Source organism: Oncorhynchus keta, chromosome 36, assembly GCF_023373465.1.
Source record: "Oncorhynchus keta strain PuntledgeMale-10-30-2019 chromosome 36, Oket_V2, whole genome shotgun sequence".
NCBI classification, from domain to species: Eukaryota; Metazoa; Chordata; class Actinopteri; order Salmoniformes; family Salmonidae; genus Oncorhynchus; species Oncorhynchus keta.
This window is the reverse complement of record NC_068456.1, coordinates 20,614,766-20,635,496: the sequence shown is the minus strand read 5'-3', so window position 1 is coordinate 20,635,496 and position 20,731 is coordinate 20,614,766. Positions and strand designations below refer to the sequence as shown.

General features: G+C 43.7%; 1 protein-coding gene across 8 annotated transcripts in view; it reads right to left on the bottom strand.

The window, feature by feature from the left end:
* Positions 1-20,731, bottom strand: part of LOC118369412 (protein bicaudal C homolog 1-like) — a 77,070-nt gene that overhangs the window by 4,317 nt on the left and 52,022 nt on the right. For 2 of the 8 annotated variants that reach the window (XM_052498646.1, XM_052498647.1), the window contains exons 6-20: positions 18,669-18,722; positions 15,962-16,144; positions 12,671-12,922; positions 11,791-11,922; positions 10,466-10,655; positions 9,574-9,723; positions 9,247-9,434; positions 8,920-9,061; positions 7,806-7,977; positions 7,321-7,492; positions 7,158-7,197; positions 6,897-7,051; positions 6,489-6,651; positions 5,229-5,392; positions 703-802 (exon numbers count right to left, since the gene is read on the bottom strand). In XM_052498646.1, coding sequence (XP_052354606.1) covers positions 703-802; positions 5,229-5,392; positions 6,489-6,651; positions 6,897-7,051; positions 7,158-7,197; positions 7,321-7,492; positions 7,806-7,977; positions 8,920-9,061; positions 9,247-9,434; positions 9,574-9,723; positions 10,466-10,655; positions 11,791-11,922; positions 12,671-12,922; positions 15,962-16,144; positions 18,669-18,722 — 2,257 coding nt within the window. Of the gene's footprint in view, positions 1-687; positions 803-5,228; positions 5,393-6,488; positions 6,652-6,878; positions 7,052-7,157; positions 7,198-7,308; positions 7,493-7,805; positions 7,978-8,919; positions 9,062-9,246; positions 9,435-9,573; positions 9,724-10,465; positions 10,656-11,790; positions 11,923-12,670; positions 12,923-15,961; positions 16,145-18,668; positions 18,723-20,731 lie in introns of all 8 variants that reach the window. The other 6 variants (XM_052498640.1, XM_052498641.1, XM_052498645.1 and 3 more) reach the window with 5 other exon arrangements.

Sequence of the window (20,731 nt, the reverse complement as noted above, 5' to 3'; positions counted from 1 at the left end):
TGTGACCCCCTACTGCATCAGTAAGACACACTACAAAAATGAGCAGCAAACTTTGATATAGATATGATCCCTTCTCTCTAATACAAAACCATGAAATGATCATACCTGCGATGGTACAAAACATGTTTTAAGTCCTATTCTACAGGAATACATAAATATTCATATATTCAATCAAAATGCCACTTCATTGAATCATGTTCACTTCTGGTGGAGGAAAATGATTACTCCTGTAGTTCAGCATTTATAAACAAGGATTAGTTCATGTCACAACAAACATGTGGGGCTTTTGTTGCCTTGGAACAGTATGGAAGGATTTGAGCTCCTTTCTGTCAGTCAAAAAGAAAAACACGATTTGCACCACTGAAACCAATGGATGGCAGTAGAGATTGATTGCAATGAATGTTCAGCTATGGGGCCTGGCTATAGTTGTACCACAGCCCATAAGCTCGCTGGCTGTCAGACTGGCTGCCACTCAGGCAAGTGGCAGAGCCAGACAATAGAGGCCTAATGAAAATAGAAGTCAATTTCACACTGCCACCATCAGCAGAGGTTCTGGCACGGCCCGACCCCCCTCGACACTTCTGACAGGAGCTATTATCACCACATACAGCCCAGCAGGACCAGTTTGATCGCACACATCATTGGAACACGCTTATACATACGCACACACACACGTTTGTACATTACCATAGTCATTCACACCTGAGATGGCAAGCAGCATTTTCCTGCGTGCTCCGAATGTGGTGATACCCAGCTCTTTCAGGTCCTGGTCTGTCAGAGTGAGGAAGGTCTGGAGATCGATCTGAAAAGAGTGCATGTTCACAGTCAATATCTTTATTATGCCACTCCACACTATACACCAGGGTTCCCCAACTGGCGGTATTAGAAACATTTGGGATTTTATTTGGCCCACCCAAGTTTTCTGAGCAAATAAATAATACTAAAAACACCAGAAAATCATCCACTCAAGAAGAAATCGAATTGATGATCCCTGTTTTACACTATAATAAATAAATATATATATATATATATATATATATATATATATATATATATATTTTACAATAAAAATCCCCCTTTGCAACATAAAATAACTAATGCCCATCCCTTATCAAATATTTTCCATGTACTCTAATATCAATAAAGCTATTAGTTGTATATAAATATAAGTCTAGTCACTAGCCCATGAAGTCCACTGCATAATGTTGCTAAAAAGCTTAGCCTTGCTGCAACAGGCAGCAAAAAAGCTTAGCCTAGCTGCAATAGGCAGCTAAAAAGCTTAGCCTAGCTGCAATAGGCAGCTAAAAAGCTTAGCCTAGCTGCAATAGGCAGCTAAAAAGCTTAGCCTAGCTGCAACAGGCAGCGAAAAAGCTTAGCCTAGCTGCAATAGGCAGCTAAAAAGCTTAGCCTAGCTGCAATAGGCAGCTAAAAAGCTTAGCCTAGCTGCAATAGGCAGCTAAAAAGCTTAGCCTAGCTCCAACAGGCAGCGAAAAAGCTTAGCCTAGCTGCAATAGGCAGCTAAAAAGCTTAGCCTAGCTGCAATAGGCAGCTAAAAAGCTTAGCCTAGCTGCAATAGGCAGCAAGAAAGCTAAGCCTAGCTGCAATAGGCAGCAAAAAAGCTTAGCCTAGCTGCAACAGGCAGCTAAAAAGCTTAGCCTAGCTGCAATAGGCAGCTAAAAAGCTTAGCCTAGCTGCAATAGGCAGCTAAAAAGTGTAGCCTAGCTGCAATAGGCAGCTAAAACATTGAATAGCACCATAAAAAGGACAGATCCATCCATAAATTCTAGCCAAGGCTTAGGGTAGCATATCTCTACTATACTGTAGTCAGCCAAGCAGGGATGGATGAAGGCTCCTGCTCCTGTGTTAATGTGGTTAACCCATGCTGCATTTTACATTCACATTTTAGTCATTTAGCAGACGCTCTTATCCACAGTGACTCACAGTTAGTGCGTTAATCTTAAAATAGCTAGGTGGGTCAACAACATCACAGTCATAGTACATGTTTCCTCAATACAGTAACTATCAGCAAAGTCACAGCTAGTATTTATTATTTTTTTTATTTAAAGTTGCAGTTTTAACCAATCAGCATTCAGGATTAGACCCACCTGTTAAGCAATAAGGCACGAAGGGGTGTGGTATATGGCCAATATACCACGGCCAAGGGCTGTTCTTAGGCATGATGCATCACGGAGGGCATGGTTACAGCCTTAGCCGTGGTATATTGACCAAATACCACAAACTCCTGAGGAGCCTTATTGATAATATAAACTGGTTACCAATGTAATTAGAGCAGTAAAAATAAACGTTTCGTCATACCCGTGGTTTTCAGTCTGATTTACCACGGCTGTCAGCCAATCAGCATTTTCTAGCCCTGAATGCTGATTGGCTGACAGCGTTGGTATATCAGACTGTATACCAAGGGTATGACAAAACACTTATTTGTACTGCTCTAATTACAGGCCTTATTGCTTAAATAGACTAGGTATTATAAAGGATTTGTGAAGGCTTCAGTTATGGTTCATTCTAAGTGGGACATACAATTAACTAAATGACAAGTCATTAATGACCATTATGCTACTTAACAACAACAACAATTATATACAATTTAACCTATATGCAGTGGTGTAAAGTACTACTTAGTAGTTTTCTTGGGTATCTGTATTTGACTATTTATATTTTTGACAACTTTTACTTTACTACATTCCGCCCCAAAATATACACTGCTCAAAAAAATAAAGGGAACACTAAAATAACACATCCTAGATTTGAATGAATGAAATATTCTTATTAAATACTTTTTTCTTTACATAGTTGAATGTGCTGACAAACAAAATCACACAAATTATCAATGGAAATCAAATTTATCATCAACCCAATTGAGGTCTGGATTTGTAGTCACACTCAAAATTAAAGTGGAAAACCACACTACAGGCTGATCCAACTTTTGATGTAATGTCCTTAAAACAAGTCAAAATGAGGCTCAGTAGTGTGTGTGGCCTCCATGTGCCTGTATGACCTCCCTACAACGCCTGGGCATGCTCCTGATGAGGTAGCGGATGATCTCCTGAGGGATCTCCTCCCAGACCTGGACTAAAGCATCCGCCAACTCCTGGACAGTCTGTCGTACAACGTGGCTTTGGTGGATTGAGTGAGACATGATGTCCCAGATCTGCTCAATTGGATTCAGGTCTGGGGAACGGGCGGGCCAGTCCATAGCATCAATGCCTTCCTCTTGCAGGAACTGCTGACACACTCCAGCCACATAAGGTCTAGCATTGTATTGCATTAGGAGGAATCCAGGGCCAACCGCACCAGCATATGGTCTCACAAGGGGTCTGAGGATCACATCTCGGTACCTAATGGCAGTCAGGCTACCTCTGGCGAGCACATGGAGGGCTGTGCGGCCCCCCAAAGAAATGCCACCCCACACCATGACTGACCCACCGCCAAACCGGTCATGCTAGAGGATGTTGCAGGCAACAGAAAGTTCTCCACGGCGTCTCCAGACTCTGTCACGTCTGTCACATGTGCTCAGTGTGAACCTGCTTTCATCTGTGAAGAGCACAGGGCGCCAGTGGCGAATTTCCAATCTTGGTGTTCTCTGGCAAATGCCAAACGTCCTGCACGGTGTTGGGCTGTAAGCACAACTCCCAGCTGTGGACGTTGGGCCCTCATACCACCCTCATGGAGTCTGTTTCTGACCGTTTGAGCAGACACATGCACATTTGTGGCCTGCTGGAGGTCATTTTGCAGGGCTCTGGCAGTGCTCCTCCTTGCACAAAGGCGGAGGTAGCGGTCCTGCTGCTGGGTTGTTGCCCTCCTACAGCCTCCTCCACGTCTCCTGATGTACTGGCCTGTCTCCTGGTAGCGCCTCCATGCTCTGGACACTACGCTGACAGACACAGCAAACCTTCTTGCTACAGCTCGCATTGATGTCCCATCCTGGATGAGCTGCACTACCTGAGCCACTTGTGTGGGTTGTAGACTCAGTCTCATGCTACCACTAGAGTGAAAGCACCGCCAGCATTCAAAAGTAACCAAAACATCAGCCAGGAAGCATAGGAACTGAGAAGTGGTCTGTGGTCACCACCTGCAGAACCACTCCTTTATTGGGGGTGTCTTGCTAATTGCCTATAATTTCCACCTGTTGTCTATTCCATTTGCACAACAGCATGTGAAATTTATTGTTAATCAGTGTTGCTTCCTAAGTGCACAGTTTGATTTCACAGAAGTGTGATTGACTTGGAGTTACATTGTGGTGTTTAAGTGTTCCCTTTATTTTTTTGAGCAGTGTATGTACTTTTTACTGACACCCATACATTTATCATGACACCCAAAAGCACTCATTACATTTTGAATGCTTAGCAGGACAGAAAATGGTCCAATTCACACACTTATCAAGAGAACATCCCTGGTCATCCCTACTGCCTCTGATCTGGTAACTCACTAAACATAAATGCTTTGTTTGTAAATTATGTCAGTGTGCCCCTGGTTATCTGTATATATATATTTTTTAAATGGTACCGTCTGGTTCGCTTAATATAAGGAATGTACTTTTAATACTTACATTTTAGCAATTACATTTACTTTTGATACTTAAGTATATTTAAAACCAAATACTTTTACTCAAGTACTACTTTACTGGGTGACTTTCTCTTTTACTTGAGCCATTTTCTATTAAGGTATCTATACTTTTACAAGTATGACAGTTGGGCATTTTTTCCACCAATGCCTATGTCAAATCAAATCAGTCCAATTTCCTACCAGTGTGAAAACTTGAAAATAGCCTACTTCACGGTCAACAGTGACAGCGCTGATCGTATCAGACTTTAACCGTTGTTTGATGAAGTAGATTTGGTGAACAAACATGTCTAGCACTTTATCCACATAATTGCTATTATGTAACTTATCAGTTAAAGGTTTTAATTAGAATGAGGTTATAACGTTAGTTAACGAAATACACGTATAAAGGTCACCCAAAGCGCACTATACAATAATTATTTTATAAATGCATTGAGGCTACACCATTTCTAGCCTAGGCAGCTCGAGCACTCTGGGCTTCGTGGGCTACAACATTTCTATACATGCTTATGCTATTAAACAACTTTCAAAATCTATTTTATATTTTAATATGATGTTTCAAATAAGTGTATGTATATCTTAATGTTAGTTCACGAAAAGCATTTGATTTATTATAATTTTTTGCTACGGCGGCTATAGGCCAGTACCTCCTGTTGTTGGAACACGTCTGTGTATTTCCCCAGGCCCAGCTTGCTGAACAGCTCCGGCAGGTCCGACCCTTTGAGAGAGGACTGGAGACTGCAGCCATTGCTCCCGGTGACCGAGGAGATACAGTCCATGTAGTTACTGCTGCTCAGATAGTGCTCTGCAGCTGTCAGTCAGAAGCATTCACAGGAAGATGAGAGAAGTCAATGACGTTTAAAGTAAATAAAAATAAATAATTAAATAAAACTTTTACCCCCTTTTCGTGGTATCCAATAGTTACAGTCTTGTCTCATCGCTGCAACTCCCGTACGGACTCGGGAGAGGCGAGAGGTCGAGAGCCATGCGTCCTCCGAAACACAACCCAACCAAGCCGCACTGTTTCTTCACACAATGCCCACATCCAGGTTAACACCAATGTGTCAGAGGAAACACCATACACCTGGCAACCGTGTCAGCATGCATGCACCCGAGCCGCGACAGGAGTCGCTAGAGCACGATGGGACCAGGACATACCTGCCGGCCAAACCCTCGCCTAACCTGGATGACGCTGGGCCAATGGGTCTCCTGGTCGAGGCTGTCTGCGACAGAGCCTGGACTCAAACCAGGTTCTCTAGTGGCACAGCTAGCAACTGTGATGCAGTGCCTTAGACCACTACCCCACTCAGGAGCCCCAGACAGTCAATATTAAAGAAGATTTTCATAGACAGTTATCATTGCAAAAAAAAAGATTAATTCAACATAAAATAAACCCTTCCGCATCTTGCTGCTGAAACGTTGTTGTGACTGAGACATTTGTATCTATTAAAGCAAAAGTATGCCATTTGATAGTCTTTAATGTGTGCAATACAAGCCAAGATACTGTAGAATAAATGTGTGCTTCTCTATAGCATTACCAGTAATGATTGGCTTTGATGATAACAAATCATTTGATACAAGGGTAAGAACATGAGTTGGAAATGAACAGACGTATCTGGTCTCTTCAACTTTGCTAAGTGCAGGTGTGTAGGAGGAAGGAACACTTAAACACATCTACTCCCACACACTTATACACATTTTAATGAACAAGGCAATCTTCACACAGCATCTGCTGTTCAAGGTTAGACTTTGTTCCCTTTCTTTCTTACGTCATCATCATAACTTTCTCGTCAACACTTTTGAGAGAGTTGACTGAGTAGGTGTGTTGATTTTCTTCCCTTTCTCTTTCTTCTCCTTTTGATTTCATTAAAAAAAAAGTTCAGACAAATATCTGCTGGGTAGCTCACCAGATTTGTTCTGCTTCCTCTTGGGACTGCTAACAGACGCTGGGAATTCGGCGTGGTTGACAAGACCGTTCCCAACCCCGTTCCTGTCCCTCCAGTTGTCAGAATCACTGCCGTTGCCCACACCCTCTCTGCTGCCGGAGCGGGACAGGGACAGGGGGGAGCCCTGGGGGAGAGAAGGGGGATATCAGATCCTACTGATAGATACATGGGCTGCAGTTATAAGCTCTCAGTAATGGTTCAATTCAGATAACTTTTTTGCTTTACAGATGGATCTTGTTTTATGTGTATTCATTATGATGTTTCATATTAGTCTTCACGTAAAGCTTTTATATCAGGTATGTTAGTAAAAACACATTCTCTTCAACAGTTGAGTGCTCCATTTGTGTTTACCTCATAGTCAGAGTTTACCTCGTAGGTGGTACTCATTGTGGGTTTGTAAGAAACGTGGTTGGCCCTGCGCAGCTCCTTGATGGTCTCCGCTGGCATGGACTTGGAAAAACCCAGACCACTCCACGTGTTAGTTGGGGTCCGTACCTCAGTCACAACAGGCTTCTTCAACATAGCTGGACACAGACACAGATAAAACCTCTGTTACCAGAAAGGTCTGAAAAAAATTTACACGGTATCCCTTGAGACTAGACAGGAACTGCCCGAAAGATTGACACTTACCTTTGGTTGCTAACAGCTTTTTCTGTTCATATTCAAGCGCCTGAAACGGAGAGGAAGGTCAGTGTCAGTTTTTCTACCTGTCATATTCACTTGAGCCATCCGCTGATATGTGAGCGCGTGTATGTGAGAGAGAGAAGTGGAGTTGGAATACCTCTAGTTGTACCTGCATGTTGGCAAAGGAGGAATGTGGTGCCAAGCGGATCCTGTCCCTTTCATTCTGCTGTGCTGCCCTCTCTGCTGCCCTCTCTGCTGCCCGCTCACTGCCCGGCGCCCTCTTATCCGTCACAGGGCCGTCTGAAGCACTCGACTCTGGGTCTGACAGGAGGCAGTCTGAGCTGTGGGGGGGGGACAACAGAGAGCTACGATCATATTAGAAAAACAGGTACAAACCCCGTCACAACAGAGAAGCTTTCAGCACAGACAAGACATACAGGACAGTCTATTTACTATTATTTTCTTACCAACCAAACAAACATATTTTATAAAGCCCTTTGTATATCAGCAGTTGTCACAAAGTTCTTTCATTTTCTATTCTATGAATGTATGAACCGGAATGAACCCGGAAAAAGTGAACCGGAATGAGTTCCAGTCGTATTGTCGTACCCTTTAGGTATAGGAATGAAAGAATGAGGACTTCTATAGTCTTACTGTAGCTCTGGACAGACATACTGGAGATGGGAGTTCTTGGTCCCCTGGAGGAGCTCCACCGCATGCCGTTTCCCTGACGTCTTACAGGAAGCCAGCATCTGTTTTAGCTCGTTCCCATTGGCTGAGTGAGATGGGCTTCTGGGCATGCCCACTTCCACAAAGGTGTCAGAGCCTGGCAGAGAGAAAGTAAAAGAGCATATGTGAAGAAACAGTAACGTGGGATATTATATTCCTTCCTTCGTGAGTTAATGAAGTTAGTCAATAGGCTATATATCTGACTGTATGTGCTATTATACTCTTTACATTCTTGTATCATCCCTGTGCTTGACAACCAAGTTTTTGTTCTTCCAAAGCAACCTTTTCTTTCTCGAGTGCCTTGTTGCTCAGCTTTCCATCGTCTGTCATGTATACATTTCAGTACATTGTTTGCACCTGTAAGTCACTCTGCATGATGGCTTGAGCGTGACTAAATGTAGCTGCTAAAACATACAGTTGGCCCCGGTGTTAATAAAAAACAGAAGCAGTCTAATGAAGGAGCTTTTCTCTTCTTTTCCCACTCTTCCAGGCAGTAACCCGGCCTGCAGAATAGGATCTGTGTGTGAGAGTGTAGGCCTCCTCGATATGCTTTTATTCGGTTGTTTCTCCCTGGGCTTGATGGTTATGGGGAGCAGAGCCAGTTGGAACAGGATGGAGAACACAGGAGGAGGTCAGGGAGAGGAAACAGTTACTACTGTGACCAGCCAGGCTGGAGGCGGAGGCTGGGGAGCCCACTGAGCTCCAGTTCCAACAACACGGGAATGTGAGGAGCGTGAGAGCTAGGCTACACTCAAACCACACATGTTAGAGACGCAGGAAATTAGGGACCTCAACCACTGGAATACCAGCCATCAATGTCACCCTGCTGCAACCTTAGAAAAGTTGTTTGAGAATAGGGACTGGACCGCATATTGATCTACGTATAAGAACAAGACAAATATATTGTGGTAAAAATTCACTTACAGGTAATAAGGCCAAATACCAAGGCTGTCTTTTGAGTATTATAAACCTTTTTAAAGTATAGCCACAAGAGTTACACATTTCCTTGTTGTCTGTAGGTGCGGTGTGTACGTGTTACCTTCGTCTTGGTTGGACTTGCTGGAGCGAGGTTCTGACTGGTTGTGTACGCTGGCCTCCTGAACTGAGTCACACTGGTTGGGGTTCAGAACTGTGTCTGCCAGAGATGCACTGGACATCCTTCCATAGACTGAGCCAGGGTGCTACACACACACACACACACACACACACACACACACACACACACACACACACACACACACACACACACACACACACACACACACACACACACACATGTAGCCCTATAAAGAATACTCACTATAGGCAAGGTATACATACATTCAATGTAACAGTTAGTGAATATGTGTCTATAAAAATCCGCCACCTTTACATGTCCATTCATGGTACAGGGACCTTTGGAGCAGTCAGGGACTCCGTTGGTCTGCTTGTCGATCGGGGCGAGGCCGGGGGGAGGGGAGGGAGTGTTCTGGGTGTACCCCTTGACCCCAGAGAGCAGGATACTGCTCAGAGTGGCCTGGGCTACAGGGTGCATCATCAACTGAGACGAGAAGCCTGGACACATGAGGGAGGAAATTCCTTGGTGTTATCGTAACACTTTCATCATATCAATCCCTTCTAGCTATTTGTGATCAAGGTGAGACCCAAAGGTGTGAGATTGTGAGCAATTGTGCACCAACAAACTGTAACTTACCTTGTGTGCTGGTGAGAGAGCTGGGCCACAGTGAGGGGGAAGGAGACGGGGGGTTCTGCAGGGGGCTCATGGAAGAGTTCAGACTGTTGAGGACAGAGTTTGGAGCCGGGGAGCTACTGAGGGAATGGGGCGCTGACGGCCCCAGGAGGCCTGGAGGAGAGAAATACACAGTATAAGACTGTGTCTCATTACAGTATCACTCTACAATTAATTTCTTCCCACACCAGTAATAGATATTATTACACACTACCACCATCACTCATCAAATCCTTTCATATCAGTGGTCAGGATTGAAATAAGAGACATTTGAGAGAACTGGGCCTTTGACAAATATAACTCAACACAGTCAATAACTTAATGCTAAACTATGCTACTTTCAACCCAAACATATCAAAGCAGACTGAAACAGGTTTGTGGGTTTGACAAACGGCTCATTTGACTCCAGAAATAAGGCTTGGATTTCTCTGGCAGGCTGAGCTGTAATCTGATGGAGAGGGATGTAGTAATTAACTACAGGCCGAGCTGTGGAGGCCCATATCTTACCCATGGGCCTTTGGGTTCATACTGTACACCCCAGGAAGAGATGGCTTAAGCAGGACAATCATTCACACTGTCAATGTGGTCAGTTTCCAGACATAAACCTCCTACACACAACAGTTTATCCCATGATACAGAACTCCCGATTCATTCTGTTTGTCTCTTATTTATTATTGTCATTTTGTTTCCTTTCACAAGATAACAATAAAGTTGGATTTACATATTACACTCAAGCCTCTTTTTCAATCCCTAATCTATAAACGTGTGTGGAAAAGGGCCTTGGGTTGACCTGGTTCATTTTATTAAAGAACTCTCATAATGGTGTAAGAGGCTGATGTAAAGAGAACTCCATTACCCAGACTGCTCAGCCCCAGGCCAGCTGAGGCCAGGATGTCCAGGCCGACGGGACAGATGAGAGTGGGGGAGGGGCCAATGGTTGAGGGGGACAGGGCTGATGAAACTCCGTTGCTCTCCAGACCCAGCAGAAACTTCCGGGCCTCGTACATGTTCACTGCATTCCGCTCCACACTCTTTACGATCACAGACTGGGAAAGAGAGAGTGGAAGAAAGAGAGAGACAGAGAGACGAAGGAAAAAAGAGAAAACGAAATGGCAGGTTGTTGTCAGCATGAAATGCACTTCAGCAACGTAATTAATTGTTTCTTTAATGGAATGAACAGTGGAATCAAAAAGGGATTAGTAAAATGTCAAAACATAATTTTTTATAAAGTGGTTCATTTTAATTCACGCGTGAGAAAGCTTAAGGGAGTTTGGAAAGGATATTCAACTTTCTCCAGTTCCAGCATTACCATTAAGAGTGCTTAGAAAACAGTGAGGAATAAAGAATGAACATGCACACAAATCATTTCTGGGGCCCTAAACTTGCCAAAGTTGGTCCTGCCAAATCGAGTCCAGTCACGATTTTTCTGTCTCCACACCCTCCTTTATGGAGCAGCCAAATAGCCAGAAGCAAAGCGGTGTTTGGAAGGCCGTTTGGATTAGTAGTGTCACCTCGTTAAAGAAGAGAGGTCTGGGTAGGGCTGCGTTTACACTGGCACCACACCACCGTTTCCCACTGGCCTGTCTGGGTTTGGGCATCATGCCGGGCACACTGAGGAAAGGGCACCTGGCGAAGGTGGTTAGGCTGGGACCCAGCAAATTTGATCTGCCTACTATATTGTTTGGATTTATGACGCAAGGTGCTTTGTAGTTAGGTAGGGCTGGGAATTGCCAAGGACCTCACGATACGATATTATCACAATACTTAGGTGCCGATAGGATATGTATTGTGATTCGTTACGGTGATTTGTTGTTCCAAACATATTGCTCACCATATGTCTGCTGGGGAGAGATGAGAGCCATGAGAAAACGAGTTTTGACCAGTCAGGGAAATAAAAGTGCTGGAAACATGTTGGCTCACTATTTAAAAAGAAGATGAGAACAAGCTATAAGATGAGAACAAGCTATAAGATGAAAAATACCGGAGTCTTAGAGTCAAATATCAATATATTGTCCAAAAATAATATCGCTCTGTGAAACTATCGATTTTTTCCAGCACTATAGTCAGGGCCAGGAAAAAACCTTGGATCTTAGCTGTAGCATTACCCTGGTAAAGTAGCTTCCTGGATTTGTGTTAAGGCCACTGTGTAACATACTAGATGTCCACGTTTTAGTGTGGTACCTTGCTGGGCTGCTTTGGTTTGGGCTTGATGCTGATGAAGACATCCAGCTGCTCCATCAGAGCGGTGATACACTGGGGCTCCACCTCGATGTCCTCTTTAATGTCAAACATCAGCACCAGCGGTAGACAGCCCTGTGGAACACACACATCATCATCATCATCATCATCACGTTCCATGAAACAGACCCTTGTTACAGAACTAACACTCAGAGAGAAGGCTCCGTTTAAAAACCACTACTTGAGAAATTCCAAAACAATTGACCAAAAAAGCCTGTTTTGCATGATCCCACCACAAACTCATTCCTACGTTATATTCATCTGAGCGATAGAGAGGCCTTCCCATTGTGTGTAATTAAACTAGTTGGGCCAAGCTGGTGGTGACAGGCTGGGGCCGGAGCTGTAATTTACAGTCTGATGGTCTAAACATGGCTCTCTGTGGGGGAGGCTCATCTCCTCGTCAAATGACTCGGTTCTCCCAAGGCAGACCAGAGGGGCCTCTTCTTGTGTGACCCCATGTCCAGACAAAAAAAGGTATGTTTACAAAAGGACTTCTGCATTTTTAAAGAGTATTTGGGCAAAACTGCCACAGACAAAGGACATCAACACTAGCATAGCTGCCTTATATTATGATTAATGTTACATTAAGCAGGATGCCAAAATCTTTAAATGTAATGTCTTTGACATCTTGCTCAGCAAATGTTTTTACCCAAAGACAATTAAATGAATAACATTTGACCAAGACACCCACATAGCTGAAAGTGTCTTGGTCAGGGTCAGAACACAATAAAACTCTTATTCAACAGAAATCCATATGCAGGGTCATTCTCCAACAGAAACAAGGCAATTACTTAATCTATACAAACCAAGCATGGACACATACCATGAGGTACTGGCGCGCCACGCAGACAGACTCGATGATTCCTTGGATGTAAACAGTAGATTTCTTCTGGGGGCTGTTGGGGTCGGGGAAGTGGATCTGGGCTCCTGTCCTCTGGGTGATGTGCTTGATGTTGCTGCCGTTGCGGCCCATCATGAAGAGGTGGTGCTGGGGGGCGATGTCCAGGTGGGTACTGACTGAGATGGCACTGGCCAGGCTGCCCGCCAGGTGCTCCAGCAATATGGCAGTGCCTCTCTGGGATGAGATGAAAATCAATCAATAAATATATCAATACAATCAGTCAATCTGCAGAATCTAGCAATATTTATATTAGTATTTTCTTGCAGTGTGCAGACAATAGCAAAGGCTAGCTTTTTCAGACAGAAATTTGCATGCTGTCGCTCTAACTCCAAAAAGTTTTGGGACACTAAAGTCCATGGAGATTACGAGCACCTCCTCCCAGCAGCCCACTGCACTGAGGCTAGAAAACACTGTCACCATCGATAAATCCACAATAATCGAGAATTTCAAGAAGCATTTCTCTACGGCTGGCTATGCTTTCCTCCTGGCTACCCCAACCCCGGCCAACAGATTTGCACCCCCTACAGCTACTTGCCCAAGCCTCCCCAGCTTCTCCTACACCCAAATCCAGATAGCAGATGTTCTGAAAGAGCTGCAAAACCTGGACCTGTACAAATCAGCTGAGCTAGACAATCTGGACCCTCTCTAAAAGTATCCGCCGCCATTGTTGCAACCCCTACTACCAGTCTGTTCAACCTCTCTTCGTATCGTCCGAGATCCCTAAAGATTGAAAAGCTGCCGCGGTCATCCCCCTCTTCAAAGGGGGTGGCACTAGACCCAAACTGTTATAGATCTATATCCATTCTGCCCTGCCTTTCTAAAATATTCAAAAGCCAAGTTAACAAACAGATCACTGACCATTTCGAATCCCACCGTACCTTCTCCGCTATGCAATCCGGTTTTCGAGCTGGTCACGGGTGCACCTCAGCCACTCTCAAGGTACTAAATGATATCATAACCGCCATCGATAAAAGACAGTACTGTGCAGCTGATCTGGCCAAGGCTTTCACTCTGTCAATCACCACATTCTTATCGGCAGACTCAACAGCCTTGGTTTCTCAAATGACTGCCTCGCCTGGTTCACCAACTACTTCTCAGACAGAGTTCAGTGTGTCAAATCGGAGGGCCTGTTGTCCGGACCTTTGGCAGTCTCTATGGGAGTATCACAGGATTAAATTCTCAGGCCGACTCTTTTCCCTGTATACATCAACGATGTCGCTCTTGCTGCGGGTGATTCCCTGATCCACCTCTACGCAGACGACACCATTCTGTATACATCTGGCCCTTCTTTGGACACTGTGTTAACTAACCTCCAAACAAGCTTCAATGCCATACAACTCTCCTTCAGTGGCCTCCAACTGCTCTTAAACGCCAAATACCTCCTAGGTGTCTGGCTAGACTGTAAACTCTCCTTCCAGACTCATATTAAACATGTCCAATCCAAAATTAAATCTAGAATCGGCTTCCTATTTCGCAACAAAGCCTCCTTCACCCACGCCGCCAAACATACCCTCGTAAAACAGACTATCCTACCGATCCTCGACTTCGGCGATGTCATTTACAAAATAGCTTCCAATACGCTACTCAGCAAACTGGATGCAGTCTATCACAGTGCAATCCGTTTTGTCACCAAAGCCCCTTATACCACCCACCACTGTGACCTGTATGCTCTAGTCGGCTGGCCCTCGGTACATATTCGTCGCCAGACCCACTGGCTCCAGGTCATCTATAAGTCTATGCTAGGTAAAGCTTCACCTTATCTCAGCTCACTGGTCACGATAACACACACCCGTAGCATGCGCTCCAGCAGGTATATCTCACTGGTCTTCCCAAAGCCAATACCTCTTTGGCCACCTTTCCTTACAGTTCTCTGCTGCCAATGACTGGAACGAATTGCAAAAATCTCTGAAGCTGGAGACTTATATTTCCCTCACTAACTTTAAACATCAGCTATCTGAGTAGCTAACCGATTGCTGCAGCTGTATATAGCCCATCTGTAAATAGCCCACCCAATCTACCTACCTCATCCCCATATTGTTTTTATTTACTTTTCTGCTCTTTTGCCAGTATTTCTACTTGCACATCATCATCTGCTCATCTATCATTCCAGTGTTAATTTTCTAAATTGTAATTACTTCGCTACTATGGCCTATTTATTGCCTTACATCCTCACACCATTTTCACACACTGTATATAGACTTTCTTTTTTCCCTATTGTGTTATTGACTGTACGCCTGTTTATTCCATGTGTAACTCTGTGTTGTTGTTTGTGTCGCACTGCTTTGCCTTATCTTGGCCAGGTCGCCGTTGTAAATGAGAACTTGTTCTCAACCAGCTTACCTGGTTAAATAAAGGTGAAATATATATTTTTAAATGTCCAGGCACTCTGTTCAAAGGAGCTAGCAAAGGTCAGCGACTGTGTGGACAGCACTCTCAACTAAAGTTACCGACTGGGGCAAGGGAAAACTCAGTAAAAAAGGAGATTCATTTTGCACATCCAAATATGGCAAAAGTGCAGGAAGAAAAAACAATGAAAAGAGTGTTCACTCTCAGCTAGTGAACCAACAACATTTCAACCATAGTTTACACCACAGTAAACCACTGTTTTTCAATGCCACCTGGCAGCCAACAGAATGGTCTGATTCTAGGCCTCTGCAAACAATCATTGGATGAATTAGAAGGCCTTCTGATGGAACTCCAGCCTGAGGCCAGCACAGTAATCTACAGTGGCTTTGGCAGACCCCTTTTACAGAGCAAGGTCTCTCACTACATAGCATACATACTCCCCCCCAAAACCCCAGCCCCAATCTGGCCAGCATCCCAAGTTAAACTGACCCCATCCACTAACTCCCCTAGGCTGGGTTGTACTGATGGCTAGAGTGCGGGTGGGTCAGTGTTAGGTGGGTGGTGGGGGTGTTGGGTTGAGTGGTGAGAAAGGCTCCAGAGCACCAGCCACAGCTCTGAGACCCAGGGGAGAAGGGGAGAGGAAGAGAGAGCTCCAGACAACTTATATTAGACATTTACTTGCTCATGGGCTAGAGAACAGTGCTTGGTTTTAAAGGCAACAGTACTGTAATTCCCACTAGGGAGCTGACCAAGCAACCCTCTGGTCACAGCAGTCCACTTCTCGAACCACTAAGCCCCAACCCCTGCTGTTCACTAAGTACTGTGGTATGTTGGGGGGTAGATGTGAGGGGTGTTGCTGGGCCTCACCTTGACGGCACTAGAGTTGTTCTGGGAGCCGCGGACCACTCCGGTGGTCCCATAGAGACGTGTGGGGGGCTTGAAGGAGACGGTGAGGTTGTATGTCTGGGAGATGTGCTGCACTGTGGGAGAGCCTGGGTCAGGCTGCACGATGGCTGGCAGCTCAAACGACAGAACCAGAGGGAGCAGCTCCTGAGAATGATAAAGATTAATACATTTACATTTACAGACCAATAGAAAGAGTGTGTGAGGGAAGGGCGAGAGAGAGCGAAATACATGCAGTCAGAGGTGTAAAGTAAATAAGTAAAAATACTACTTATGTTGTTTTTGAGGGATCTGTAGTTTACTATTTATATTTTGGACAACTTTTACCTCACTATATTCCTAAAGAAAATATGCACTTTTTACTGCCATACATTTCCCTTGCACCAAAAAGTACTAGTTTGGAATGCTCAGGTAGGACAGGGTTGGCATGTACACATCTACACAGACATTACATGTCCCACTTCAGCCGGGAGTGGCCAAACATGGCATAGAAATGTTTTAACTCAATAAAACCACTGACTGCTGTCTATCACAATGGGTTCAACTGTGCCAGTACTCAGTAGGGACCGGCGGCGTTAGGCCCTTCATCACACACATGCTACAGCAGACTTCCATTGGGAGCTGATTAAACATACAGTACAACACTGTAGTAGCAGATCATGTCTGCTCCTAGACAGTCTGTTCATACTCAGACTGTGAATGTTAAGGTAAAGTCACTAAATAATAAATCAAGTCAAGTCATCACAGAGAACAGAGACTAAAAGTGGACTCCATCACTCAAATCACAGCAGTCATTCAAACAGCCTAGATGGAGGCCAGGAGAATTTGCTGACAAGTTCATACATACACATAAGTCTACTCATGTATGCACACACACACACACACACACACACACACACACACACACACACACACACACACACACACACACACACACACACACACACACACACACACACACACACACACACACACACACACACGGCAGACTTATCCAAACACTCAGTCTTGGGCAGTGCGCCATAGCTTAGGCTGCCAGAGAAGGACAAACAGCATGAATTACTCCGACCAAAGAAATGCACCCATGATTAATCCCATATGTTTCTGGGCCTAGTTTTATATCATGTTGCAGGAGTTCCACTGTAAAGTCAGAGCCAATGAGTATGGAAACACAGAGTGGACAAACAGAACGGCCCAACCAGGCGCTCTGAATGAAGAACAGCTTAGATAGAACTACCATAAACTTTTTAAAACAGGTCTTCCAGGCAACTTTAAGCTTAATATGTATTCAATCTAGAGGTGTGAATGAGTCAAGCAGACAAAAGGACAGAAAGGAAGACATTGTTTAAAACTGTATAACGACTACACAAAGACTAAATACAAACAAAAACGTTCATTATACACAATCAAGTTTAAGGGTACAACTCAATCTGAGCCTTCCCTTTAAAACAGCCAGAAGACCAACGTTCCGGGACAAACAAGGGGTGTTCCACATCTGCACTACAGGGAAGGGAAAACCCATCCAATCCATTCAATCATTGTTTTGGTCCCAGGCAGAGACAGATGAGGCCACCCAGGATCATGTACTGTTAACCAAAACAGCAGAGGCTGCTCCGGAACAAACAAACTATGAAAGGTCGTCTCTAAACCCTGCTGCTAGAGGATAGTGTATATCGAAGTGGCGCCGATTAATTAATTTTCCTACATTTTTTTATGGCAGCCAACATCAGTACGAAGCAGAGTAGGGATTTTATTTGGGTGGAGGGTTGTTGGATGTTTGGGTTAATGGTAGCTGGGTAGGTGTTAATACCGTATGTGGGTTGGCTGTACAGGTGTTGTCATATGGTTGGGCAGTATGAAAATAATATGCCAAAGGGTACAGGTGTGAATAGTTGTACTGAGTGGCATGAGTAGGACAGGGTACAGGTTTGGGTAGTAGCTGGGCTGCTGTTTGGGGCGAGGGGTGCTAAGTGATTAGGTGGACTGGTAGAGTGTGGTTGCTAGGTGTTTGGCTTCGGGAGGCGAGGAGTCCTGCTTGGACTGACAGAAGCAGGCAGGATGTCAGAGGAAAGTGCTCTTTGATCCTCCCCACTCATCCGCTGGCTGCGTGTTCTTTGGAGGGTAGAACAGATCATGTGGCTATTACAGCTTATTTTATAAACCCCTTCCTACAACAACGGTACCCTCAAATGCTACTTCCAAATTCCATTTGTTAACTTTTTTATCAAGGAAGTGCATGAACTGGGTTGCGCCCTGTTGTCTGTGAAAACACACTCTTTCGTGCACTCTCTCGCACTCAGCTTATTTGTCTTGGTCCTCTCAGAGAGGGAGCACGTGCGTGCAAAGAATTGTGATGGCGGAGAAAAAAGAGGAAGGTCTGGACCGCAGAGGCTCACACGAGTGGAATGGCCCTCCTTCCTCTGAGATGGATCAGGAGTTCTACCAAGCCAGACGCACTGTGTGCTGGGCTTGAACCGGTTGCTCTGTACCCTGTTCCACATGGTTTACGGCCAGAGCATTACCACAGAGTTCACAGGCTCCACAGCTAACACATGCAGTTAAAAGACAACTAAATGATGACTGTAGTGACACATGCTTACAATAACAGCCTGTTCAGAATTCTATAGCTCAGACCTCAGAGAGACCTCCATAGAAATGACCTCCAACTTACTCTGATTTTGGATCGAGCTGCCTCTACCCCTCCTGGCTGGCCTGCAATGGACACCTGTTCAGATGGACAGACAGAAGTCATTGTTATAGTTTAGCTATTACCGTTACATCAAAACTGGAATCTAAAGCCGTGAAAAGAGAACCTTTGGCAAAATGTCCATTTAGTCCCGTCATTCCCATTTCCTTTACATTTTAGTCATTTAGCAGACGCTCTTATCCAGAGACTTACAGTTAGTCCATTCATCTTAAGATAGCTAGGTGGGACAACCACATATCACAGGCATTGAAAGTAATTTTTTCCTCAGTAATGTAGCTGTCAGTAGAGTCAGAGCTAGAAGGAGGGAGGGGGTGTCAAGTACAAGTGCTGGCTAGCTGTATAAATCCCCCCCCCATTTTTTTTTTTCATCACAACCCGATCAGAATAACCCCATAAAGAGGAAGGTGGTTTGGAGACTCTTACCATCTTTAAGAACCCAGAACCAGCCATTGCCTTTCATCACTTTACATCCTGACTGTGGGCCTGTGATTAAAATAATTATGACATAAATAAAATAAAAGAGATAAAAGCCTTTATTAGATATCCTGCCAGCGGTTCGATAATCTCTCTCCTCCTCTCTCCCTTTTCAACCCCTTCATCGGTAACTCACCATAACGGCGCAAACCAGGCTTTGGCCGACAGAGCCATCACTCCGGACTAAATTTAATCAGCACTTCTGAACAAATTAAGCCCCAGTCTTTAAGACTAGCTGGTAACAAAAAAATATTTAAAAAAGAAATGCCCATAGGAAAAAAATCAGAATAACTCGATCTACAGCAATACTTTAAGTATATATATATATATATATATATATATATATATATATGCCATTTAGCAGAGTGAACCACAAAAAATATTAAACACATAAGATACTTAATGAGTGACAACAACAATATATAAATGGTAACTTTATCCCATTCCTTAATAATATCAAAGCAGATCTAATTAGATGGAATAATCTTCCCAGAAATCTTACAGGTAGAATAAACCAACGTTTTCAGACTTATTCTCAGTAATACCGATCAACCCACTGAAGCCATTCTTTAAAAAAGTATACTCGGTCATAACAAACTTTATATGGGCGAATACAACTCATAGAATAACAAGGAAAGTTTTACATCCTCCCAAGTCAGAGGGTGGTTTTAACCTTCCAGACTTAGAATTGTATTAACTCGCCACCCAGAGCTTTAACTTGTGACATATTGTTAAATGCACTAAAGAGGAATAATGGGGTACATATTGAAGATGCACATGCTGAATCTTTTCACGTCTATCTTCAAAGGATAAAGCTAAGAACATTAACAACCTCAATCCTTGGATAGCTTTTCAGAATTCGCTGATAAATTGGTCCACATGGAAAACTAAAGGCATAGATACCGGAAATGACTTGGTAACAGGAAATACATTTATTAAAAAGCAGTTTTTGACTGACCAATGTAGATATTTCCAAATACATTGCAACATAAAAGTTTAATATCACAACATTTATTTCAAAATCTTTTGTATATCCAATCAATCTTGAGGGAATCCTATTTGAGTCAGAATAGGATGTTCATATGATAGGTAAGATATACAAAACCTTGCAGAAATCATATCCAACTGACAATCTGTTAGAAAACATAAACTATTGGAACAAAGACTTAAAAAGAGCTGATGTTGTTACAAGATGGAGGGAATGTTGTAACATATCTAACCAAATTACAGTTAACAAAAATGTATTCTTAATCCAGTATAAACTACTGTAAAAATTCACAATTTCTACAGCACAAGGGCAGAGTCACCTCTTAAGTGTAAAACTAACAATGATTCATTAATCCATGTCTTCTGGGAATGTTAGAAAGTCCAAAAGTTATGGGCGGAGTTCGAAAGTTGGCTGTCAGAAGTATTACAATGTAAATATACTTTGAATCCGTCTGTCTGCATATTTTTAAAGACATGGTATATGAGGGGGCAGTGAAATACCCAATGGGTTGGAAAATACTTTTCTCGAAAATCATCTTGAAAAAACGTTTGCCTAACTGGAAATC